The 22,131-nt window shown below is 50.8% G+C and overlaps 10 protein-coding genes across 10 annotated transcripts, besides 12 other annotated features; all 10 read left to right on the forward strand.

Annotated features, from left to right (window-relative positions):
• Nucleotides 1-10: part of a sequence feature (GA-rich) that runs on past the window's edge.
• A 284-nt stretch (nt 11-294) lies between these two features.
• Nucleotides 295-314: a microsatellite.
• Nucleotides 315-378: 64 nt separating this feature from the next.
• Nucleotides 379-3,162, forward strand: TraAM80_00779 (uncharacterized protein; the record flags this gene model as incomplete). Its single annotated transcript, XM_029377847.1, has 1 exon — nt 379-3,162. One exon carries the CDS (start codon nt 379-381, stop codon nt 3,160-3,162), a length of 2,784 nt encoding a protein of 927 aa, XP_029242327.1.
• A 371-nt stretch (nt 3,163-3,533) lies between these two features.
• On the forward strand, nt 3,534-4,685 carry TraAM80_00780 (putative ARP2/3 complex subunit; the record flags this gene model as incomplete). Its single annotated transcript, XM_029377848.1, has 1 exon — nt 3,534-4,685. One exon carries the CDS (start codon nt 3,534-3,536, stop codon nt 4,683-4,685), a length of 1,152 nt encoding a protein of 383 aa, XP_029242328.1.
• A 34-nt stretch (nt 4,686-4,719) lies between these two features.
• Nucleotides 4,720-4,746: a microsatellite.
• A 186-nt stretch (nt 4,747-4,932) lies between these two features.
• Nucleotides 4,933-4,956: a microsatellite.
• A 158-nt stretch (nt 4,957-5,114) lies between these two features.
• Nucleotides 5,115-5,170: a microsatellite.
• Nucleotides 5,171-5,186: 16 nt separating this feature from the next.
• Nucleotides 5,187-7,016, forward strand: TraAM80_00781 (uncharacterized protein; the record flags this gene model as incomplete). Its single annotated transcript, XM_029377849.1, has 1 exon — nt 5,187-7,016. One exon carries the CDS (start codon nt 5,187-5,189, stop codon nt 7,014-7,016), a length of 1,830 nt encoding a protein of 609 aa, XP_029242329.1.
• Nucleotides 7,017-7,267: 251 nt separating this feature from the next.
• Nucleotides 7,268-10,876, forward strand: TraAM80_00782 (uncharacterized protein; the record flags this gene model as incomplete). The annotated part of the gene is made up of 1 exon (XM_029377850.1): nt 7,268-10,876. The coding sequence occupies one exon, from the start codon at nt 7,268-7,270 to the stop codon at nt 10,874-10,876; it is 3,609 nt and encodes a 1,202-aa protein (XP_029242330.1).
• A 263-nt stretch (nt 10,877-11,139) lies between these two features.
• Nucleotides 11,140-11,226: a microsatellite.
• A 15-nt stretch (nt 11,227-11,241) lies between these two features.
• TraAM80_00783 (uncharacterized protein) lies at nt 11,242-12,213 on the forward strand (the record flags this gene model as incomplete). Its single annotated transcript, XM_029377851.1, has 1 exon — nt 11,242-12,213. The coding sequence occupies one exon, from the start codon at nt 11,242-11,244 to the stop codon at nt 12,211-12,213; it is 972 nt and encodes a 323-aa protein (XP_029242331.1).
• A 59-nt stretch (nt 12,214-12,272) lies between these two features.
• Nucleotides 12,273-12,322: a microsatellite.
• Nucleotides 12,323-12,425: 103 nt separating this feature from the next.
• On the forward strand, nt 12,426-13,994 carry TraAM80_00784 (glycosyltransferase; the record flags this gene model as incomplete). Its single annotated transcript, XM_029377852.1, has 1 exon — nt 12,426-13,994. The coding sequence occupies one exon, from the start codon at nt 12,426-12,428 to the stop codon at nt 13,992-13,994; it is 1,569 nt and encodes a 522-aa protein (XP_029242332.1).
• Nucleotides 13,995-14,248: 254 nt separating this feature from the next.
• Nucleotides 14,249-14,273: a microsatellite.
• Nucleotides 14,274-14,318: 45 nt separating this feature from the next.
• TraAM80_00785 (putative mannosyltransferase-II) lies at nt 14,319-15,926 on the forward strand (the record flags this gene model as incomplete). Its single annotated transcript, XM_029377853.1, has 1 exon — nt 14,319-15,926. One exon carries the CDS (start codon nt 14,319-14,321, stop codon nt 15,924-15,926), a length of 1,608 nt encoding a protein of 535 aa, XP_029242333.1.
• Nucleotides 15,927-16,290: 364 nt separating this feature from the next.
• Nucleotides 16,291-19,164, forward strand: TraAM80_00786 (uncharacterized protein; the record flags this gene model as incomplete). Its single annotated transcript, XM_029377854.1, has 1 exon — nt 16,291-19,164. One exon carries the CDS (start codon nt 16,291-16,293, stop codon nt 19,162-19,164), a length of 2,874 nt encoding a protein of 957 aa, XP_029242334.1.
• Nucleotides 19,165-19,186: 22 nt separating this feature from the next.
• Nucleotides 19,187-19,219: a microsatellite.
• A 267-nt stretch (nt 19,220-19,486) lies between these two features.
• Nucleotides 19,487-19,518: a microsatellite.
• An 85-nt stretch (nt 19,519-19,603) lies between these two features.
• Nucleotides 19,604-20,149, forward strand: TraAM80_00787 (uncharacterized protein; the record flags this gene model as incomplete). The annotated part of the gene is made up of 1 exon (XM_029377855.1): nt 19,604-20,149. The coding sequence occupies one exon, from the start codon at nt 19,604-19,606 to the stop codon at nt 20,147-20,149; it is 546 nt and encodes a 181-aa protein (XP_029242335.1).
• Nucleotides 20,150-20,192: 43 nt separating this feature from the next.
• Nucleotides 20,193-20,232: a microsatellite.
• Nucleotides 20,233-20,576: 344 nt separating this feature from the next.
• On the forward strand, nt 20,577-22,025 carry TraAM80_00788 (putative UTP-glucose-1-phosphate uridylyltransferase 2; the record flags this gene model as incomplete). Its single annotated transcript, XM_029377856.1, has 1 exon — nt 20,577-22,025. The coding sequence occupies one exon, from the start codon at nt 20,577-20,579 to the stop codon at nt 22,023-22,025; it is 1,449 nt and encodes a 482-aa protein (XP_029242336.1).
• Nucleotides 22,026-22,091: 66 nt separating this feature from the next.
• Nucleotides 22,092-22,127: a microsatellite.
• The last annotated feature ends 4 nt before the right edge of the window (nt 22,128-22,131 follow it).

A 22,131-nucleotide genomic window follows, 5' to 3' on the forward strand; every position in this document is an offset into this window, starting at 1 on the left:
GGAGAAGAAGGGAAAACGATGGGAGGGGGTGGCGCGTTGGCAAGAGCCAAAAGGAAATACCAAACCAACAACAAAAAATGGTAATAAAAGCAACAATGACTACGGGGCCATGACAGATGACACGCACACTCTTTATGTTGTTGTTGCTGCTATTCTCAGTATTGTTTTCTGATTTATGTGTCGGTGACTGTTTTTTTTTGTCTGTTTGTTTTGTCTCCATCAGCAAGAGATTTGTGCTGAGCTTATCGTGCTGTGTCTTTCCTTCCCTGCCCCTTTACTCCTTCGCCCGCATATACACGCACACACACACACACCGTCCTCTGGGGCAACCACAATGCCCCGCACTCCACACAGTGACCAACCACATCACGGGGGTGTATGTTGTCCGTTGTTTATCGTCTCAGAAGAGGCGCCATTGTTTGGGGAGTTTTGCAGAGTTGCCGCGCCTATCATGCGACCATTGGCTGCCGCCGGCGCCCATCTCAGTGGTCGGGTGGTCACGGCAAGTCACGGGTAGCGGGGAAACTGGCAGCGGCAGTAGCAACAGCAGCAGGAACGGCACGTACGCCACCAAACAGCACTAGCAAAGCAGGCAGGCAATTGGGTCACAACAACAGTGGCACAAGCGACAGTTGCGAAGAACACTCGTCTCTGGCGGGGCCGACGTCGCCACAGGCGTATATGTACCGCTTGCGGCATGGACGTTTTGACGATCTTACGATGCTTTTATCAACACCGTACGTGGCACCACCATTGCGAATCTTAACGGACGTGCTTTGTGAGGTGATGCAGTTGAAGCTACGCTTGGTGTCTGGAGAAGGTGGTGATGTTGATGGTATTGCGGGCAGGACTGACGCATGGGAGGCACTCCAACGCATGACGCATACGCTTTCTGACCCAATTTCAGTTCGGCAGGTGCTTTCAAAGGCGATTCACGCGGTAGCCGAGGTGACCGAAGCGGCGTCCGCGGTGGGGGACCTGATTAGCGAGCAGGAACTTCAACGAGCGTTGTACGAAATCGAATTTTTTGTTGCTCAACTGCGGCAGTGGAATGCCACAATGAAGACCGCCCTTTCCGTTGCTTCCCCGCGCGCGGAGGATGCCAAGTATTTGCATTTGTTGGGTTGGGACCTACCAAATGTTGTTATGGCGGAGATTTGGCATGCCCTGCTTGAGCTATGCAGCCTAACGGGAGCCTTTGACATTGCGGTGGAGTCTCTCAACCACCTCATTGAATTGAGCGAGCTCGTGGAGCGCGTAGATGCGAAGGGGAAAGGAAATGCAGTGCGGTGGCATGGGAACGATAATGGCAAGCATGGAAATAAGGAAACCGAAGAAGAGCACCAGCCTTACGGTTTTACGTTAGACAGTGTGGTGGAGGTGGTGGAGGATGAGGTGCGACACGCTTTTTTACCCGTGGTGGCGCTTGATCATATTCGAGCCATGCGAAGCTGCGAACTTACACGCGAATTTGATGTTGCTCACATGTTATTTTTACGGTACATGCAGCATGCCCGGGGTGGTGTGTTTCGTTTGACAGCCGGTGACATTACGACTGCGTTAATTTCTCTCGCACACAGCTGCAGTAACACGGCTCACTTTGCAATGTTACAGGAACTTTTTCTCGAGAGTGAAGCCGATCAGGTGGTAGGTGTCTCGGTAGAGTTGTATACCGCTATTATTGACGCTGTAAGCCGGGCGAACGAAAATCCACAGTGTATGGCAATAGCCCTTGCACTTTACCGTCGATTACGGGACGGGGGCCTTGCACCTACGGCTGACACTTACGCTGCTCTCATGGCCTGCTGTGCCGCCACAAAGGAGCCGACGCAGGCATTTGCTTTCTACCACGAGGCAAGGCACCGGTGCGGGGTTCAGAGTCTCTCCCCAATGGTGTACACCAATTTGCTGCTGGCCTACGTCAGAGCCGGCTACGCCGCGGATGCGCAGGCGACGCTGGACGTGCTTGTGGAGGCTGGTGCCCCGCTTTCTCGAGGTACATTTCACGCCGTGTTATCGGCTACATTGACGCTGCGGGAGGCGGAAAATGTACTCAGACTCATGGAGACACGATACAATATCGCACCAACGCCACAGACGTACGCGTACCTGCTTCAGGCAGCAAGCGCAAAACCTAACGGTGCTTCAACCGTCCTCCAGATGTTTGACTGGCATGAGTTAGCCTTGAAGTCTCTCGCGAAGGGCGACAATGTCGTTCTACACGGAATGTCAAAGACACTACTTGATGGGCATTCAAGTAAGACGGCGATAAGCACAAGTTCGTTGGCCATGTCGTTAGAAGGTGACCTTTTGGCACGCTACCCGGCCTATGCAGAGGCGGTTGAAAACGCGCTAGTGCGACTGCGAGTTGACCCTGCGGCGGATCCAAGTCTAGAACCCTATCTGCGTCCACTACTTCGTTTGGCTCAGCTGCGCATGAATGACTTCACTGGGATGACTCCACAAGTGCCTACACGAATTCCAAAAGGGATGGCAATCGCGGTCCTAGCAGCGGATGTCCTTGCAAATATTGAGGAGTGGTTTATGCCATTTGCCTCGTACTACTCTGCGGTGGTGATTCCGTACACTTCTCTTGTGGCGCTGCGAGGCGGGGGTGGGCGGCGATTGGATGGGACCTTTGAGAAGGGCACACAGCAGTTGTTAAACGACCCACTGTGGCGAGAGACGGGATCAGAGCAGCAAGCCATGCTGCAGAGTCGGCGGCGCGCCCTGCTAAAGTTTCTGGAAACGTATCATGACGTCATTCATTTGGTTTCTTTGGGGGAAGAGCTGGCGCTGAGCCGTGATTGCGAGCGGTATGGTATTGGTGTGCGAAAAACATTTTCCCGTTGTGCCGCCTTTGCGCTAAACTTGGCACGCCTCGACGTAGCACACGGAACAAAGGTGTACGCCGAGCAGGCGTGCAACGTTGTCTTGGTCTCGGCAAGCTTTGACGGGTGTGGAAAGTATGTGGTGGATCTGAAACAAGAGATTTTCCACGGCACAAAGGACGGCAACAAGCTCCGCGGTTTGGCAGATGGGCTGCAGCGGGTGTGGTACCATAATCCGCGCACAAGCCCGCAGTGGCGGCCACCTCAGGTGTCTGTCACATCGCTCATCCACCCCGCCGTGGATCGAGCCTCGTACGAGCAATGTCGTTGAGTGTCTTTTGCAACTAAAAAAAAAAATGGGACGCAAAGGTTTTTTCTTTTTTCCATTATGGATGTAGTGGTGACGCTCACGTATGAAGGTGGCTGTGTATTTAATCTTTTTTCTTCCCTAACGCACTTTGTTGTGGTTTTGCACTAATGTTACTGCAGCTGTTCTTGCTACTCTTCTGTGTGGTTTTAGCTGTTTTCCTGCTTGGAGGAGGTGCATCAAAAGCGGAACTGAGAGGAGGACGCCCAGTCCAGGGGAAAAGGCAAATACGGGTGTCTGTGGCTACTCAGAAGGTCAATAAGAAGAAAAGGGGTGTGGGAGAAAGCCGTAGTTGATAGAAGAAGGGAGTAAACGGACTTTTAGTGGCTTTAGAAATGGTTACCCCAAGGCGGAAGGATACCATCTGCGAGGCGGCCATTGTTGCTTTTTCCTTCAATAAGGACTGCTCGGAGGCCGTCTTTTCGCCGAACAATCACCTCCTGCATATTGTGTCCTGCAAAGATAAGACGGATTGCACCACGTGGGAAATTTATGCCACCTTGGAGCAACACGATCAATCTGTTTCCGCCACCGCCTGGCATGGCTTCACGGATCGTATTCTTTCGTGCTCGCAGGATCGTACCGCGTTTGTGTGGCAGCGTAGTGCCAAGGGAACGTGGAAGCCGCAAATGGTGATGCTGGATGCAGGTGTGAAGCGGGGTCTGACAAGCTGCGCATGGAATCATTCAGGTTCCAAGGTTTATGTGGGTTCTGCCGCGTCGAATATTGCTGTTGGGCGATTTGATGTGGAAAATGAATGGTGGGTATGTCGTTTGCTTGAGGGGCACACAAGTACAGTGACGGCACTTGCACCGCATCCGTCAGATGATGCGCTGTTAGCTTCTGGAGGCACTGACGGGAAGCTGAGACTTGTTTCCACGTTTATGAAGAAGGTTGATGGCAAGAAGACGGTTTCCTTTGGTCACGTCTACCTGGAGAAGGAATTTAGGGCATGGGTTCACGCTATTGCCTGGGCGCCATCAGGCCAACGCTTTGCAGTTGCAACCCATGATAGTCGGGTGCATGTCTTTGATGTGCCCTCCGTTGAGAGTCTTTGCGAGGGAACGGAAGAGGTCTTAGGGATGTATCGCATCAACTTGGCGATACTTCCTCTCAAATCGCTTGCATTCGTGTTGGAGGATCACCTTGTTGGAGGGGGTTTTGACTACTTCCCAGTACTCTTCAAACCGTCTGCCAATGGCGGTGGCTGGAGGTTGGCGGGCAAGTGGACCGCGGGCCAGACGAAAAGGTTGAAGACAGCGCAGCAGGTTGCTCGTGAAAAGTTTCAGAACGAGGCACGCATGGGTCAGGCAGAAGTTGTTGACGAGGAGCAGGTGCGCCACAAGAACAACATAGTTGGCGTCCTCCCTCTCCCAGGCGATGGTACTACTTTCGCCTCAGACATGAAGGGACTTGTTTTTGCCACGGCAAGTCTTGATGGGCGTGTTGAAGCATGGACTATGGGAGAAATGGTATCTATTACGTAATGGAGTGAAGCTGGGTGAGAAGCAAAAAAAAAAAACAACAACACACACACACACACACACATGCAGCACGTCTTTCACATGAACTTCCCTATTGACGCATTTTTTTTTTCGACTCGAAAGAAATAAGGAAAAAGAAGGCTCCTCTTTCTTGTGTGGTGCAGTATATTATCGTACACCTGCTGAAGTTTTCACATATGCACAATAACGCATACATTTGTCATTGTAGTTGCGTAGATACCCTTCTCTTTGTGTGTGTGTGAGTGTGAGTGTGGTCATGGGCACGGCACAGGTTGTAAATTGCTGTGGAGAACATCTTTTTTAAATATTGCTCTCCCCTCTTGTGTTTTTCGTCCCTCGCTGTGGTGACACCGCCTTCTTGACCCTTTCCCTGTTAAAGAGGAGGGTGAGAAGGACGCAAAGAGGCAGTCGGAGAGAGAGAGAGAAGCAACAAAAAGAAAAGAAAAACAAACAAAGCAAAGCAAAGCTGCACAGCATTTGGCTATGACAACAGCGGCGGACCCAGTTTTGTTTTACGCGAAGGTGGCAAAGATTGGGACGGATGGCTCAACTTTGGACCGCAACGTGTATGTCACATCATCAGCACTGCTTGTCTGTCTTCCCGCGGGCGGAATCACGCGGACTGTGTCGCTTGCCAGCGTTCTGGAGTTGGAAGTTGCAAAGGCGGACATGGCTGGCAAGCCGCGGTGCACGATACATGTGAGCGGTGAGTCACTTCTTGTCCTTAGCTTTGCTCATCAAAACGAGGCAGACGACTTTGCCGAAGCTGTCTCCACGGCGGCGAGTAACGTGAGGGTGGTGCACGTTGCTGGCACACCGGTGCGTGCGAAACACGTCAAGTTAGACGTACAGCAAGCTGTTCCGAGAGGAGTGCGCTTCGTTGATCCACCAGCATTACCCGAGCCGTCCTCGTCGTTTGCATCATCGTTAGCCGCTGTGAACAACAAGCGCCACCAATTATCGTCGTCAACGTCTTCCGTGGGTCCGGGAAGTTCTGCTAGTGCCCAGACCTTCGCGAAGCCCAGTGAAGCATTAGATATGGTCGGAAGGAGGCCAGCGGTAGGCCTGACGGCCAACAGTACATTTGGTAACATTGAAAATTCCAAGGCGCCCCCCGAGGGGCACGTCTCTTCCTTTTGCCGTGAAAAATTCTACGATCCGCAACAGGGGGGGAGCCAGGATGGGAGTGGTACCTCGACCGGCGCGGATGACCTCAAGCACCCAACGGGGAGCTCCCTGTACACCAGCAATATAACACGACTAATGACAACGCCGCACGGCAAAACAAGTGGGCATAACATTTCTTTGTCGCAGGAGGATGAGGATCATGAAGCGACTCAAAATGTTGCTGCAGCCCTCCATGCTCAACGAGACTCACCTGCAAATCTGAAGTTGCGTCTCTCAACAGATTTGGAGTTGCAAAAACAGACTGTGAGTCGTCTCAACAGCGAACTACAAGAAAAGAACGCGTTTATTGATGACCTAAAGACGGCATTGCGCTCACAAGAAGCCGTGTTTCAGGAGATGATACGGTCCACCGAGCAGCAACGTTTGATGGAAAGGGCTAAAAACGAGTTGGAGAAACAAGTGCTGGTGCTGCAGGCGGAGGTGAAACACTGGGAGAATCTCAGCAAACATAGAGAATCTGAGTATAGAAAGGAGCTAGCAACGAAGCTTGCGGAGTTGCATGAGTCGCATACGAAGGAAGTAGAAGCGGTGCAGGAGGCCTTTGCGCACTACGATGCTGAGATGACAGAGTACGTTTCGAGTCTCTTAAAGGACATTGAACGTGAGGCATGCAGCTGGGGGAAACAGGAACGAGTGCTTCAGCGACAAATAGAAATTCAACAGCAAGAAATTTCGGAACTGACGGGTGCCCTTGCGTCGCGTCGGGTTGTCGTGCCTGATCCCATTACTTCGACTTCTGCTGTCGCCGCTGATGAGGCAAAAAAGGACACCGGAGGGGCTGCTGATGGTTTGGATGGAGATGGCAAGGTGTCGCCATTGCCGCGTGGGCATGAGACAGTGCGAATATCTCAGCGTCCTATCCCGTCTGCGCTCACAATGCCAGCATTGGAGCAACGGTTGGCGTCACTAGAGGAGGGGCGGGCACGGCTGCGGTTGGGTGAAAAGCTGCGCCGTTACGCCCACAGGCGCAGTTATGAAACCGCAGGAGTGTGCTTTGGTGGTGGTGAGACCCGAGAAGGGCAACATGAACGTGACCGATTGAAAGCTGAAGTGGGGGTCGGGGTGTCGTCGCTGTTGGTGTCAGCTGGCGAGTCTCGCACTGTCCGTAGTCGCGCCATTCTCTGATGTGTAAGAAGAGCATACTACACATTTTTGTGTTGTTTTTTTATTGTTAACCTACCCACTTGCCCCTCACCTTTTTTTTTTTCTGAAATGAGTGGTTTTTGTGTTTGTTTGTTTCTTCTCCGCCTCCTCTGCTGCCGCTGCGTCCACCACGAGTGAGGCGTGTCGCTGTTGTGCTCTTCGTGCATTCACACTTTTTTCCTCCCCTTCGCTTTGTGTGTTACGGTCCATGGGGTGCAGTTGAGGAGGCCATTATGTCTCTCTCTTCGTATCACTTGCACTGGTCAGACGCGCTCATCAAACGTGTGGAGGTGCGGCTGCGGCAGGTGCATGCCTCGCTAGAAGAGTTTTACAAGCGTAAGAACTATTTTATTGGTTCCCATTCAACCAGAACTGCCGAGAACGACGAGACGCAGCATCAACAGGAGGACGGTCCCATCAACTCGGTTGGCAGTTTCCTTCTGCGCACGTGTGTGCACTCCTCGCCGTTCTACGAAACTCAGGTGGAACACGGCGTGGGGGCGGATATTGCCCTTAAGATACCGGAGGAGGTGTGCTCGCAGAAGGATATTCATGATGGCCACTACTTGGAGCGACGGCAGGCATTTTTGCTCAAGTTGGAAAAGTTCCTGAAGAAGTACAATGAACAAATGATGAGGGAAACAGCACAAGCGTTCGCAGCAAGGGGAGACGACGATGACGGAGATGAAACGGATAGACCCGAACTGCGGTCGACTGTTCAATGGGACGTTCGACGCGTTCCTGTTGGCGGCGGTTTTGTGAACACAGGTAAGGAGATTCTGCGCATATGTTTTATGAAGTCCAGGCACGGTGCGACCCGGCGGGAGGTGTTTCATGTAGATGTTCACTTACAACCCATTTCCCTCACAGGCCGTATTGCAAGTGCGGCGGCTATTCGCAAGCACCCTTTCTACAGCTACCTTGTGCAGGAAGACGCCCTCATGACGGTGCACCTTCGCAAACTACACGAGCTCTACTCGAAAAATCAAGTGTTGCTACGTGCCACTGTGTTTCTAAAGTGTTGGGCATACCACGTTGGACTCATGTCACGCACCTCGGGACACCCAGAGGGTTTGAGTGGATTTCACATTTCTGCGCTGTTGCTGCGCCTCCTCGAAGAGGGTCTCATATCGCCCAATATGTCGGAAGAGAATGTTGTACGCGCGGTGTGGGTGCAGCTTTCACGTGGGTTCACGCAAAAAGAAAGTTACAGCAACGGCCAAAAGATGCCCATTCCAGCGGCAGAGGAACGTGGTGAAGTGGCGGTGCTCCGCTTAGCAGGGGAAACTATGAATTTGTTTTTCCGTTCATCCGCGGCCTTTTTCCAAAACATTGTTAAAAAGGCCGCCGATGAGGCGCTTCAACTACCACACTTCTCTGAGGTGTTTGTGACAGTTCCCTTTCAACCACTGCAACTTCGGCTGGATATCTGCTTCACTGTAGAGGGCCTCCGAGCGCACTTTGCGGAGGTGGATAGTGCGCCTATTGCAAAGATAACCAGTGCCGCGTGGTCTGCATCAGCGCAGCAGGTACAGGCGATAAAAGAACTTGCTGAGGAGGCACTTGGCACACGCTCCAGTTACGCAACTGTGTGGCGGCGAAGCCATGACTCTGTGTACATTGCAGTGCAGCTGACAACAGAGGTAGAGGGACGAAACCGCCTCACGCGTGGCCCCGTTGTGGAGGATACCGAGGCTGTTGAACGCTTTAACGCCTTCTGGGGGAAAGATGTCACGTCAACGCGGCAGTTCCCAGATGGTGGTATTTACCGCTGTGTGCTGTGGACCTTTGATGAGGACGTTGGTGCCCATACGACCATCGCTCTTTCTGCGGCAACTGTCATGCGCCGGGTGTTGGCGTTTGCCCTGAAAAAGCACCTTTCCCCCACCGCAAAGGTCTCACTGCTTCTTGGCGGTCTGGAAGGGGCAGTGGCGGAACGCGTTGGTGCGGAATGGCGCGATGCCGCCCCAATAATGCAAAAATCATTAATGGAGGCGTGCAGGAAGATTGAAACGATGATAGTAGAGGTTCCACGTGCTGCGCTGCCGTGCAAGATCATATCCTTGGACATCATCGCACCCAGCGAACGTCACACAGCCACATTTCCTATACGGCCGCATCTTGCCCTCACGTACACCACCGATGACCTCACACAGCCAACTTTTGCGGGGCTCACCACAGAACTGGTCATTGAACCGGTTCACGGCGTTCTGACAATTGACGATAAGAATAAGATTCCCGATACACCCGAAGCTATTACCGCAATTAAAGGAGCCATTTGTGCTCAGCTGTCCAAGGTGTTGCAGGAGTACTACGGCGATAACAGGAAACAGTGTAAGACACGCTCAAAGAAGTCTGTGAAAAAGGAGAAAGACACTCCGCACCAACAAACCCAATGTGAAGCTCAAACATTTTGTATACGTACATCCTGTACAAGTCATTCGGTGGATATCATTTACAAGGGATATCTATTTCGTCTTTATATTGCGCACTATCGTGAGGTATCCCTGCTGAGGGCGCTGCAACGCGAATCTGAGGCTGCTATGATTGAACGTAAACTGTTTTGGAGTGTACAACATGCCAAATTTTTGCGTACCGTGGCATTTGGTCACCACACCTATGCCATGGCCGCTCGGTTATCTCAACGGTGGTTGAGTGCAATGCTTCTACTTGAATTTATTCTACCAGAGGCAGTGGAGCTGCTCGTTGCCAACGCATACCTGGGTTCAAGCCCACCAAAGACATCGGTGAGTGGGTTTGTGCGCTTTCTTCAGCTACTTGCCACTCATGATTGGTCAAGTCCGCTAGTGCTACCGTATTCTGTAGATAGTAAGCTGCAAGCAGACACTGCGGAGCTTGTGCGGACAATGGGCGAGCAACAGGGCATGTTTATTGCCTCCCCGTATGCTCCAATGGAAAGTCCATTCACAGCCCATACTCCAAGACCAATGATTATGCACCGTGTGGTGCAGCTGGCGAAAAGCGCCTTGGCGGTGTTGCTGGCCCAGCTTGATGGAAGGGAGATGCTGCGGTCCTTGGAAGGTTCGATCTTCACAACCGACCCAACCGCCTTTGATTTTCACATGGCATTTCATCCGCATCTTTTGCTTCAGCCGGACCGTCTTCTTGTACCTCCCTCTGCCGTTACGCATATCCCTTTGGCAGCGGGAACGAGTGCTGCTAACGGTGCTGCTCTATCGCCTATCCTTGGACCTGTGTCGGTGGGAGAAGCTACGGCATCAGCTTCAGTGGTCCCACTACCTCCACGTATTTGGCAACTGGATGAGCTGGAGGAGGACCGGAGTCGCGTGTATTTGACGGAGCTTGTCGAACGGGAACCCACCGCCCACGTTGTACGAAATTTGCGTATGGTTACGAGGGACCGTTGCATGATATTCTACGATTGCCTTGCACCGCACGGTATTTACATAATCACCATCACACCTTCTCCTATGCGAGAGGTCTGCATGCAACTCCACAACGACATTATTCGCGTCAGTCACGGGGCGCTTCTTCCCTCTTCCTGCTTGTCAGCTGTTGGAGCTGCAGAGAGGCGGAAGGCAAAAGTAGAAAGAAAACCGTCCCCCACGGTTGCCGTGAAATCCACGAGAAGGAAGGCTGCAGCTGAGGTGATCTCACGAAAGAGTTCCGGGAACGAGGTCGAAGAAGCAAGGTCACAGAAGCGACGCCGGACGGATGTTGAAGAGGAAACCGTGGGAATGACGCGGTGCCCCGAACGTCTCCAGGAGCGAAGCCGTCAAGAAACAACGGCACATGCCACGAAGGCAAGGAAGAGTGACCGGACGGCAGGAACCGTAAGCCGGAAAAAGAAGGTAAAATGAACATAATGGAGTCAAGACGACCCCCACTCTGCATACGATTAAACGCATTCGTCGCAGTTGTCGCCATAAATAAATAAAAAAGAAGCTACGATACATCCAAAGACAATAAAACGAAGAGAAGAAGACATGTGCAATGGACTGATGAGTGGGGCAAATAAAAAAGAAAATTTAGAGTGAGCGTAAAAGCGCCACTGTTGGGCAAAAATGAGTAGCTGGTGGTGAGACATTAATATCTGAAAGGGTGTACTAGGCGTGTGTCTCTGTTCTTTTTTATTTTTATTTTATTTTGTTTTTGGTATGCTTGTGTGTTTGGTGTTTTCCTTTTTTTCCCCCCGTTTTTTTTTTGTTTTGCTGTTAGGCGCTCGATGCTGCGGTGGTTTACTCTGCGGCTTCTGCCACAAAAGGGCTTCAACCTGGATCCACGTCGTCTGCCTTGCCGGCCGGAAGGCTTGTCTCGCCACGTGCTTCGCCGCGGGATGCTTCTTGCGGAGTTGGACCGAATCCCTGACGATGCCGGCAGCGTGGCGAAAACGAAGGCAAATGACGTTGTAAACGTGGCGCCATTAACACCATCGTTTGCGTCGGCGTCAGCATCATCATCGGCTCCTCACAGTGACGATTACCTTGTTCCGTCACCGTGTGCTAAAAAACTTGAGGAGGCTTCCATGGCTCTGGACGCATCGTTAAAGCGCACCTTTTCCGTTTCAGGTCATTCATGTGAGGTTAACGCGGGAGCACCATTTGCCTCTTTGGACACACTAAGAGCACAGCAAACGGCACTTCGGGCCTTGTTTGCCGACGCAAAACGCCGCAGTATCCGTATGCGGAAAGACCGGCGTTGGTTACGAGAGGAGCGGCGTGCTTTTCAGCAGTCACATGGACATGCTCCATCAAATAAGGAGGTGAGTCCATTTGTCGATGTCGAGCTTTCTCCTGTGGCGGCGCTGAAACTAGCAAAACACTTGTCGCAGCATTCAAGCGCCCGTGAGACGGTGATTCAGAATATTCTTCTCCAGCAAAGTGTTACAAGGAGCCGACTCGTGCAGAGTGGGGAAAAAACCCTGTTTCGATGCCTTCGCTGCTTTCGTGTGTATGCTGCGCATCCTCGAACACTTCTTCGTGACGAGGTGGGACACAGTTGGATGCAGTATGAGGCTGAGCGAAATAAAGTTGGCATGTCACGGGAGTTGGCACGATGCCCTCGACTCCGTAAGCGGAAATACAGCGTTGGACAACAGCGCAAAGCTCTCGCGGAGGACCCACGCTGTTGCCCGTCCTGTGGCAGCCCAAAGGCGCAGTGGTTTATGGAATATGTGCATCACAGCACCCATGCATGAGACATATTTTTTTTTTTCTACAGTGGTTGGTGTATCTTATTTAGAAAAAAAAAATCCTATTTTTTTTTTTTTGTTACCTTATTTTTTTATGTTAAATATTATTATTTTTGTACATGGCGTATTGTTGTATTATTTTCCGCGTTGTTATTATGGGGCGTCTTTTTTTTTGTTTGTTTGTTTCTCTACCTCTCTTCAATTCATTTGGGAGGGTAATGGCGCGGTCGTGGCGTACGCGTGCACACGGATGGGGTGTGGCTTCCCCAAAGAAGTTGCTGCGCGGTGCTTTCCTGTTCTTGCTTTCTGCAGCCGTTGCGTCTTGGCTGCTTCTAGGGGGTGGCGTTCAGAGCGAAGGGAACAATGAGAGGGGTAACTTACTGGGGAAGGTACTTCACAGGCCTTCTGCACATCATTTTGTCCCCTTGTCCACGAAGCACACGCCTCCACAGGGCTTTTTGCTGGCACACACCAACAAAGTTGCTCCGTCCGTCGTCTCATTGAAAACGTCGTTCGCGGGAAATACAGCTAACGAGATTGTGGTGCAAAACAACCCTGGCACCATCAAGCACGCCATATTCGCGAACAGCAGCGCCGACGGGGGAGCTTTTATCACAAAGATCAAAAGACTTAGCTACTGCCACTACGAGGTTCACAATTTTTGTGTGGATCGGGGGACGTTGTTGTTTTTCCATCACCCGATGCAGGGAACACGCAAGGCTAAGCAGGGCCTGCGCGCATGTAATGAGTTTTCCCGCCATAGCCCATCCATATACATTAAGTATTGGTCCATTGCGCTTTCGAATTCTACGCTTGAACCTCTTCCTGCGCCGCTTAACACCGTCACCAAAGGATGGATTTTGCAGTTTTGGTGTCAAGATCTTTTCCACATGACCCTTTCGCTTCTTCCAGCGTTTCATACCAAACGGGACGTTGGGCAACAAGATGCTGATGTGTACATTCGAATAGCGAGGGGTATACGAAGGAAAGGTGGTTATTGTAACGTTAAACTTGGCGACCCACAGAACTTTGAGAACCCGAGAAACATAAAATACAATCAAGATCATCAATTTCCGTTTGCAGGAAATCCATATTGGCCATTCTACCGGATCTTGACCAGTCGCTCAGAGAAGATTCATCCGCTAAAATCGGGTACAAGTCTGCAAGCCGCGTGTTACCAGCACGGGGTTATTGACAAACGTTACATCAAGAGCATGATGGGTTCGGAGGCACGGAACTATAGTGTCAGTGTTTTGGAAATGATGGGGGTACCGCCTGGTCAACCACGACCTTGCGGGAGCAAATATCGTGCTACAATGATTGACCGACGAGGACGTACACGCCGGCTAACTAACATACCAGATATTGTTCAAATTATGCAAAGTATGGGATTTGATTCCCAGGTCGTGGCCTTTGAGACGCTACCCATTCGCGAACAACTTCGCATTGTCACAATGACCGACCTTTTGATTGGAGTTCATGGAAATGGACTCATGTGGCTACAATTCTTGCCCCCAGGATCCGCGGTGATTGAGCTGGTAGGGGTGTGGTATACACCATACACACTGCTGTGGGGGCACAGCTATTTTCATTCCAAAGATGGGAATAACCCAGAATACAAGCAGCGAGGCGAGTACCACCCATTTGCGCACAACATCACTGAGGTGCGCGAACTTCTGGCGAAAGCCAAAGGGGCTCTTGACCGTACTAGATGTGGCAAAACACCTTTTAATCCGCCAAATGAACAACTTTCCAACTTATACTCTAGTTGTGCACCACACTGTTGACACTGCGCACATGAGAGGCGGAAATAGGGGGTGAGGCGCTCGCGTAGTTGAGGATGTGTTTTTGTCGGTGTTATTTATTATATTTTTTTTCGTGGTATGTATGCAGTGCCCTTCTTTAAAAGCGAAACAAAAACACGTATTATTGTTGTTTTGCGCTTTTATTGGTTTGGTTTGTTTTTCTCAATATGACTTCCTGTTGTTGTTTGTTATTTGGGCAGGCAGCGGCATTCATTCTGGGTTATTAGGTTGCTCCTAATTAAAATTAAAATTAAAATTAAATAGATCCAAACACATAGCGCATTAATATATAAAAAATAAAAATAAATGAGTTCTGCAGATACGTTAGTGAAAGAGAGGTCGGTGCTACCCCAACAGAAGGATATGCTTCTTCGACTCGCCTCGTGTTCGGGAACCACGCTGTTTCTTCTTGTTTGTGGGTCCCGCATCCTTGTGCTACTTGCAATGCTCGTATCATACGCAGTGTTACCGAGGCTACTGAACACGGAGCTCCTTTTAGACACTTCTGGACTGCTGCACAATGATACGGTGGGTCAATGGGCGTTTCTTGACTTTCCTCGTAATTGGGACGGTGTTCACTTCTCTCACATAGCGAACTACGGTTATTCGCATGAGAACAATTGTGCGTTTTTCCCTCTAGTTCCCTGTATCTTTCAAATCTTGTCATGGCTCAATAAACTATTTTTCCTAGCCCCCTTCGCCGTTGTTCCTGTTTCCTTTCAGGTTGCTCTGCTGAACGCAGTGTTAAATGGTGTCTCCGCCATTTTTTTGCGACGCATTACGGGCTTGACTCTCCGACGTCCCGAAACAACTGGGAAGGAGAAGTTTGGTGGAACCTGGCTGGATGAGCTGCCACCGCCACCGCCTCCGCGGCATGGGAGCCGAAAGGAAAAGGACCGAGATGGGGACATCAAGCTGAGGCTGAAACGGGAATTGGGTGCGGTAGTTCTGATGTGGATTATGAGCCCGACGCTTGTGTTTAGTGTGGTCACCTACACGGAGAGTATCTTTTGTTGTTTGACGTTTGCGGGATTGCATTTGCTTTTGGTTTCCTCTGAAGAATGTAGAAAATTTGTTGCCGCAACTGCCGAAGCTGGCGCCGTGTTTTGTTTTTTTTTGGCAGGATGGGCTCGCTCAAATGCTTTTTTGTACGTGGGATTTATGTTGTATCCCACGTTGTTGCAAATATTTTTCTTTGACACGTACCGGGTACGTTACATTCAATATCACGGAAGCTACAAGTTGTGCCGTCGGTGGCCAAGCGCTGGACGCTGTCTGGTGCTATTTATAGAATTTTTAATTATTTGTACACCCTTTCTATGCATGAACTACTTTTGTTTTAGTCGGTTTGCGCCGCTCTGGGATTCCACGACAAGGGTGGCCATTGGTAACCGATTTTGGTCCTTCTACGGATTGGTTCAAAAGCGTTACTGGAATGTGGGGTTTCTCGGGTCTTACACTATGAAAAATTTGCCAAATGTCTTCATTGCTGCCCCTGTTGTATTTTTCACACTTCGAGGACTTGTGCTGTTTTATGTGCTTCCGGCATTTGCCAAGGCATCCACCTCATTATCCAATGAGGGTGCTCGACGCAGCAGTGAAGGCAGGCACAATAAGAAAGGTGGGAGTAAAATATTATCTTCTTACTTCTCCTTGTTAGGGTGTCTTGTGAAGGTCTCGGTTCAATCGGCGAACATGGCGTATCTTGTGATCTTGATTTTGTTTGGGGTTTCTATGATGCATGTAAATGTAGTGAATCGTTTCATTATGTCCTCCCCCGCACTGTATTGGATTTGGGCTCGACAGCTTGTGTGGGATCCGTGGGGAGGTTGCACAATCGTGATGCTCCGCTTTTTTGCAGTGTGGACTTGTATTGGTATTCTATTTTTCCCTAATAGCATGCCATGGACATAATTGACTAGGGACCTCATTCTTTTCTGCATGCTCTCTCTCCATTTATTGATGTTTTCATGTGTGAGTGTGCTTGTCATCACAGTGACGAAGGACGACTAGATGTGCGTGTTATTATTAGTATATGTTTTTTGTTCCAAATAACCTTCATCTATTTTGATTTTGTATTTATTTGTTTTTGCTGTTATATATGTGAGTGTTTTTTGCTTCTATTTTAATGTATCTTATGTTTTTGTATTGCATCGCTTGTGAATATTTGTTTGCTTATTTGATTGGTTTGCCTTTCTAGTAGTAGTAGTTGTTTTTTTTTTTACGTGGCGTGAGCAGGTGCAGGCTCTGCCCGTAGGGTTGTGTTTTTTGAGGAAGGATGAAGCAGGCTCTTGGCGGTCGGAAAGTAAAAGGAACAGCTAAGAAGCGTGTGACTCTAAACTTGCCTGGAACCCGTTCCGAAGCACTGGCGCCCGTGCCTCCCTCGGAGATCCGGGATGGCGGCAGTCGAGCCAAGGGCTTCCCTGCAAGAAGAGCGCAAACGAACAGTAGAAGACGTGTGCCGTCGCGGCTTGGGCCGGCGGATTCAACTGTTTCCGTGGCGCACGGGAAGTGTCGTGGGACACCACCGATGGAGGGCTCCGTGTATGGAACGCCACCAAGGGATGGTATTTCTATGTTAGGCGTGTCCTTTTTTTGTAGCTTATTTGCTGCTAGCATGCGACGCACAATTGTCCGATACCGCCAGCGGGTGGTGTGGGAAATGGTGAAGAAACCACAAGCGGCTTTTTTGATACAAACCGCATGGCGCAAACACCAGCAACATCGTCGGATGCAGCTTGAGGTTTTATCAAGAGTGCTTGTCCCCTTTCTGTATCGGAAACTGAGACGTATTCGCGCGGCGAAGGAAAGATCCGCTTTTTTGCTTCAACGCGTTTTTAGATCACAAAAAGAGCGACATTTTATGCATTGGTTGTACCAACAAATGAAGCGTGGTCGAGCTCTTGCTTTGGTGCGTCGGTGCTTAAAGCGGTACGTGGCAAGACGGTATGTGGCTTTTCTGGCACTGCAGCGCGATGAGCGGGTGGTGTGTGAGGAGCGCTGTGTCATTGCTTCAATCCGCATCATCCGTGAAGAACGCGAGGAACTACTTTGGATTTTTCAGTTTATGAAAACAACTTCAACGATTTTTACACCATTGGCGGTAACGGACGTATGCGGACGGGAAGAGGGCCACAATACTGCATTCTGTACCCTTCCCCCGCTTTTGAGGAAAGCGCCTGAGGCCCATTCAGCTCGCTCCTCACCTTTCCCGGAGTCGTCATTTGGGCAAGGGGCCCTGCTGGAAGCAAAGCCGTTAGGTACAACTCGTGTAGGTGCCGAAGGTGAGTTCTGCAGCCCTAAACGACAAAACAGCAGTAGCGAAATACCCTCGGTGGGTAAAGGTGATACACTTTCATGGACCTCCTTGTTGCACAATGAAGAGGGCGCGCGTCAGCTGGTGCGGGAACTCTTTGCCCTCAAGGCGCCGCAGTACCCTCTTTCGCGAACGGGGCTGCGGCGGGGGCTCTCCAGTGGGCGTCGTGAGAAGGTGGTTGCGGATTCCGTCACTTCTCAGGATAGTCACACCTCGAGGAACGAAGTACATTGCTCGTGGTGGTTGAGTGGGTTGGCCCGAGGAAGAGGGACCTCTGCAGAAGGAACAAGGCATGTGGGTCTCGACCAGGAGTCTTCCCAAGCAAAACTGCCGATAGATGACTCAGCGACCTCGGTAAATCAACTGATGAACGCTTTTATTGAGCTTCTCGTATGCACAGAGTCCACAGAGCGCAAGGCACTGGAGATGGATCTTCAGAGCCGCCACACGGATATTATGAAAAAGATGGGTCATTTTGTCACTACCATGCAAGCCTCCATTGTCGCCCCGCCGCTCTACCATTCGCTCCTTTCCACGCTGGGGGAGCCGTGGGTGGTGCGTCGGGCAGAGCTGCTTTTTCGTGAAGAATATGAGGCACGATTGAAAATTGTGGAAGAGTACAACGTGACACCGCTCCGATTTTTAAACCGTCCGCTTCTTAACCCGGCGGCAGAGGAGAGGCGGCAGCGGTTGCAGGAGCGTCTGCGGACAATAAAAAGGAGAGAAAGAGGAAGGAGAGAAAACGTTGCTGCGGCATCTCCATTGCCACTTGCTACCATCGTTGCGAGCACGTCGGGGATGGATGAGAAACAGACCACCACGCGTTGTTTTACGGATATTTCCGTCCCTGCCACGTGCGTGAGCCGAGATGTCACTGCCGAAGCATCGACGTTGAAACTTGTATTTCCGACTACGCAATTTGGGCTTCCACAACCACCACCGCCGTCGTCCCCGCCTCAGAAGGCGTACGACAACGCCAGAGTGTCCAGCACTCCCTTGCCAACTGTTGACGCAAGTTCTGGGCGACGAATACACAGACACGGCAGCTTACTCCTCACCGTGGGAAGCCCTGCGTTTTTACATGCCGCGCCGACAGAGTCGGTGCCAATCACTAGCCGCGCCAATATTGGGACGGCGCAACATGATGCTTTTGCGATTGGCAGAGGTGGTGCGCTTCAAGAAACTTCATTAGTGCGTGCATCACCCACTCCTCTCGACACTCTCACGTGCCCTACGCTTCTGCTTCCTCCCATAGTTGGTTGCCAACACAAGAATAATACAGTCACTGAAATTGAAAACGGTATTAGTATGACAGAACTTCAGTCGTGCCATCCAAGTCAATGCCTGCATTTGGCCATCCCCCCATTAGACACCGAAAGCCTGGGGAGTGCGTTGCTAAAGAAGGCCGCGCCTACTGCTCCAGATATCTCCAGTGGTGGCGTAGATACCACAACAATGCAAAAGAGCTGGGAACTTGGGATGCACGCCAGCGGCTGTGGGACACCACGCAGGGCACCCATTCCACTCCTACTCTCTTCCACAAGGTCACAGCGCGACTACATGTTTGAACTCCCACGCCACTCCTTTCTTCTTGAGAAGGATTTCGTTACGGGCAAGGAAGGTGGCGCTGATTACGTGCGAAGAAGCCGTTTGTGCTCGTCTCCAGCTCATCCCACCACAGGGCTTGCGGGCGTTAACGGGTCTCCAAGGCCCGTGCAGTTAAGCTCGTGGATGGGACACTTTTTTGATTTTAAGTTGCAGACCGGTCATAGCCCAAACGCAAGGAGGCTGCGAAAGCAGTTGTCTGAAACATCCAACCTGAGTGTTGCCAGTTAGTTACTTGGGAAACTGGGTTTTCAGAGAGAGAGAGAGAGGAGGAGGAGGAGGAAGAAAAAAAAACTGGAAGGGGGAGGGGAGGGGGTGCTACATAGACACACCTCCCTCCCCCCATATGTAATATCAATGTACAGTACGCATTCCAATCTATCTTCTTATTCAACATCTTTTTTTTTTTTTTTGTTCACTCTGTACATGTGTTTCACCGTTACATTTGAAGAGTTGTTGATTTTCCGTTGGGTGAAGTGGTGAAGCAAAGAAAATGCAATGTATCCTTCTCCTCTCCATCTACGTGGGCGTGAACGAGGCCCCCGTCTGTCTGTATATTTATTTATTTTATTTATATATATATATCCTTCTCATTAACTTTTATTTTGTTTTTACTTGTTGGAAATAGAGAAGGGAAGAGGGACGTGTTTTTAGGCTGCACGGGAAAGAGATGGTGCGGCGTCGCGTTGGTGGGAACTCGCGTGTGCTTCGCAAAAAGAAACTTAAACTATCCAAGAGGGCCTCCACTTCAGGTGATATTTCCGCGGTGGTCGCTGCAGCTGTCGGTGTGAAGAAGATCACGCAGCTGCGACTTAAAAAGTCGGGTGGTCGGGCGGCGTCAGGAAAGCAACGGGTTGCCGCACTCGAGGCGTTGAGAAAACAGCGCAGTCAGCTGCTGAAACAACAGGCCGCTGAGCGCATGGTGCTAAAAGAGCACACAAGAGGGTTGGAGACGCGTCGTCAGCGGATACGCAAAGGGGAGAACGCGAAGATGGAGCGGCGGGAGCTGGGGAAGTACATCCGTCAGCTAAAGGAGGAGCAGAAGAAGAAGCATCAGTCGGAACTCGCCGTCATTGAGGAGGCGGTGAAGAAAAACGGCGGGAGGAAGGGATACGACATGAAACGTGACGCCGACGAATGGGAAGACGTCGAGGATGATGCGGAGGATTTTGATGAGGATGAACTGCAGAACATGTTTGCCCACTTGACCACCTAGCGATGATGCTTGTGTGAGGCCCCGCGTCTTTTTTGTTCCCCCCTTTTTCGTTTCTTCTGTTTTTTTTTGTTTTTGTTTTTTTTCCGAGGAGGTGTGGAGATGACCCATTCATTCTCGCATGCTGAGTGACGCTGCAGCGCTAATGAACTGCCAAAGAAGGACGCCGTGTGACGCCGATGTGACGAGGTAAGTGCCGATTAAACGCTATAGAAGTATCCCAAACAGAAAGCAGCATCAATGCCAACAGCAGCAAACCCAACGCTTAAAAGGGGACCATTCCTATTGGTTGAGAAACAACTTGCCACATTCATGCGCCCTGTCTTTTCTTCCCCGGCCTCTTGCCACAGTGCATTGTAGGGAGTAACCATAAATTGTAGCATTAATTGAGTTATTTTGTGAACGATTCTTGTAGCATTTATTTGAGGTGATGTCGTCCGTGGTTGCTTCAGCCTCGGAGGCTGCTTCTGCCTGCAAAGCAAAGATGCAGGCGGCGGGTGTGAGTGAGGCGTGCATCCGTACATTTTTGGCCCAACACGCCGTTATTAGCAAAGGAGAAACAGGCGACATCCCTGAGAGCAGTATATGTCCTGTAGAGTCTCTTGACGCACTTGAGCACCTCACCGCGCCTGTGGACCGCTCTCTTCTTAAGCACGTGGTGTTACTGAAGCTCAACGGTGGCCTTGGAACGGGCATGGGGTTGCATACAGCTAAAAGTCTTCTTCCCGTCAAGGACGGCAAAAACTTCCTTGACTTTACTGTACTGCAGGTGGAACATCTTCGTAAGGCGTACAGTGACCACCTACACTTCATGCTGATGGACTCGTTTTCCACCTCCTCTGACACGAAGGCGTACCTACAAAAATACCCATGGCTGTCCAACACCTTTGATGCAGAGGTGGAACTGATGCAGAACCAGGTACCAAAAATTTGTCAGGGCAATTTTTTCCCTGCTACATATGAAGCGGACCCCTCGTGCGAGTGGGCCCCACCGGGCCATGGAGACCTTTACACAGCACTCTATGGCAGCGGTAAGCTGGATGATTTGCTTTGCAGTGGATATAAATATATGTTTGTTTCCAACGGTGACAACCTGGGGGCAACGCTGGATGTGCGTCTCCTCGCGTATATGGAGGCACACCAGTTAGACTTTCTTATGGAAGTTTGCCGGAGGACTGAGTCTGATAAAAAGGGTGGCCACATTGCGTATCAAACTGTCTTTGATGCGGGTGCGACGACGCCACGGCGCCGGTTTGTCCTTCGTGAGTCAGCGCAGTGTCTGAAAGAGGATGAGGCGTGCTTTCAGGACATTGAGAAGCATCGCTTTTTCAACACGAACAACTTATGGTTGAATCTTGTGTCCCTTAAGAAAACAATGGAAAGCCAGGGTGGGATACTCCAGTTGCCTGTGATTCGCAACGCAAAGACGGTGAACCCAGTGGATAGCACCTCGACAAAGGTGTATCAACTAGAGACGGCGATGGGCGCAGCCATTGGGTTGTTTGAGCACTCCGCAGTTGTGTTGGTCCAACGAGAGCGTTTTGCGCCTGTGAAGACGTGTTCGGATTTACTTGCGCTGCGGTCCGATGCTTATGTTGTCACGGAGGATCAGCGGCTTGTTCTTTGTGAAGAGCGAGCTGGAAAGCCACCGATAATTGTGCTCGATAACCAGCACTACAAGATGATCACTGGATTGGAAACGCTGGTGAGGGGAGGTGTGCCATCACTGCGACAGTGCACAAAGCTTACCATTCAGGGACCCGTGGTGTTCGAGAGTGGCATTGTGGTGAAGGGCGATGTAACGATACGCAACATGACGGGGAAGCCGCTCACCATTCAGCGCGACCGCGTGCTTAATAATGAAGTAGTGGAGGCGTAGGAGGAGTTTCATCAGGCCGTGAGACCGAAATTGATTGCGCCTTCACAAAAATAAGCGAAGAGGGGTGAGAGAGAGAGAGAGAGAGAGAGAGAGAGAGAGAGAAGAA

This window comes from Trypanosoma rangeli (genome assembly GCF_003719475.1).
Source record: "Trypanosoma rangeli strain AM80 chromosome Unknown Tra_15.4_contig_00014, whole genome shotgun sequence".
NCBI lineage: Eukaryota > Euglenozoa > Kinetoplastea > Trypanosomatida > Trypanosomatidae > Trypanosoma > Trypanosoma rangeli.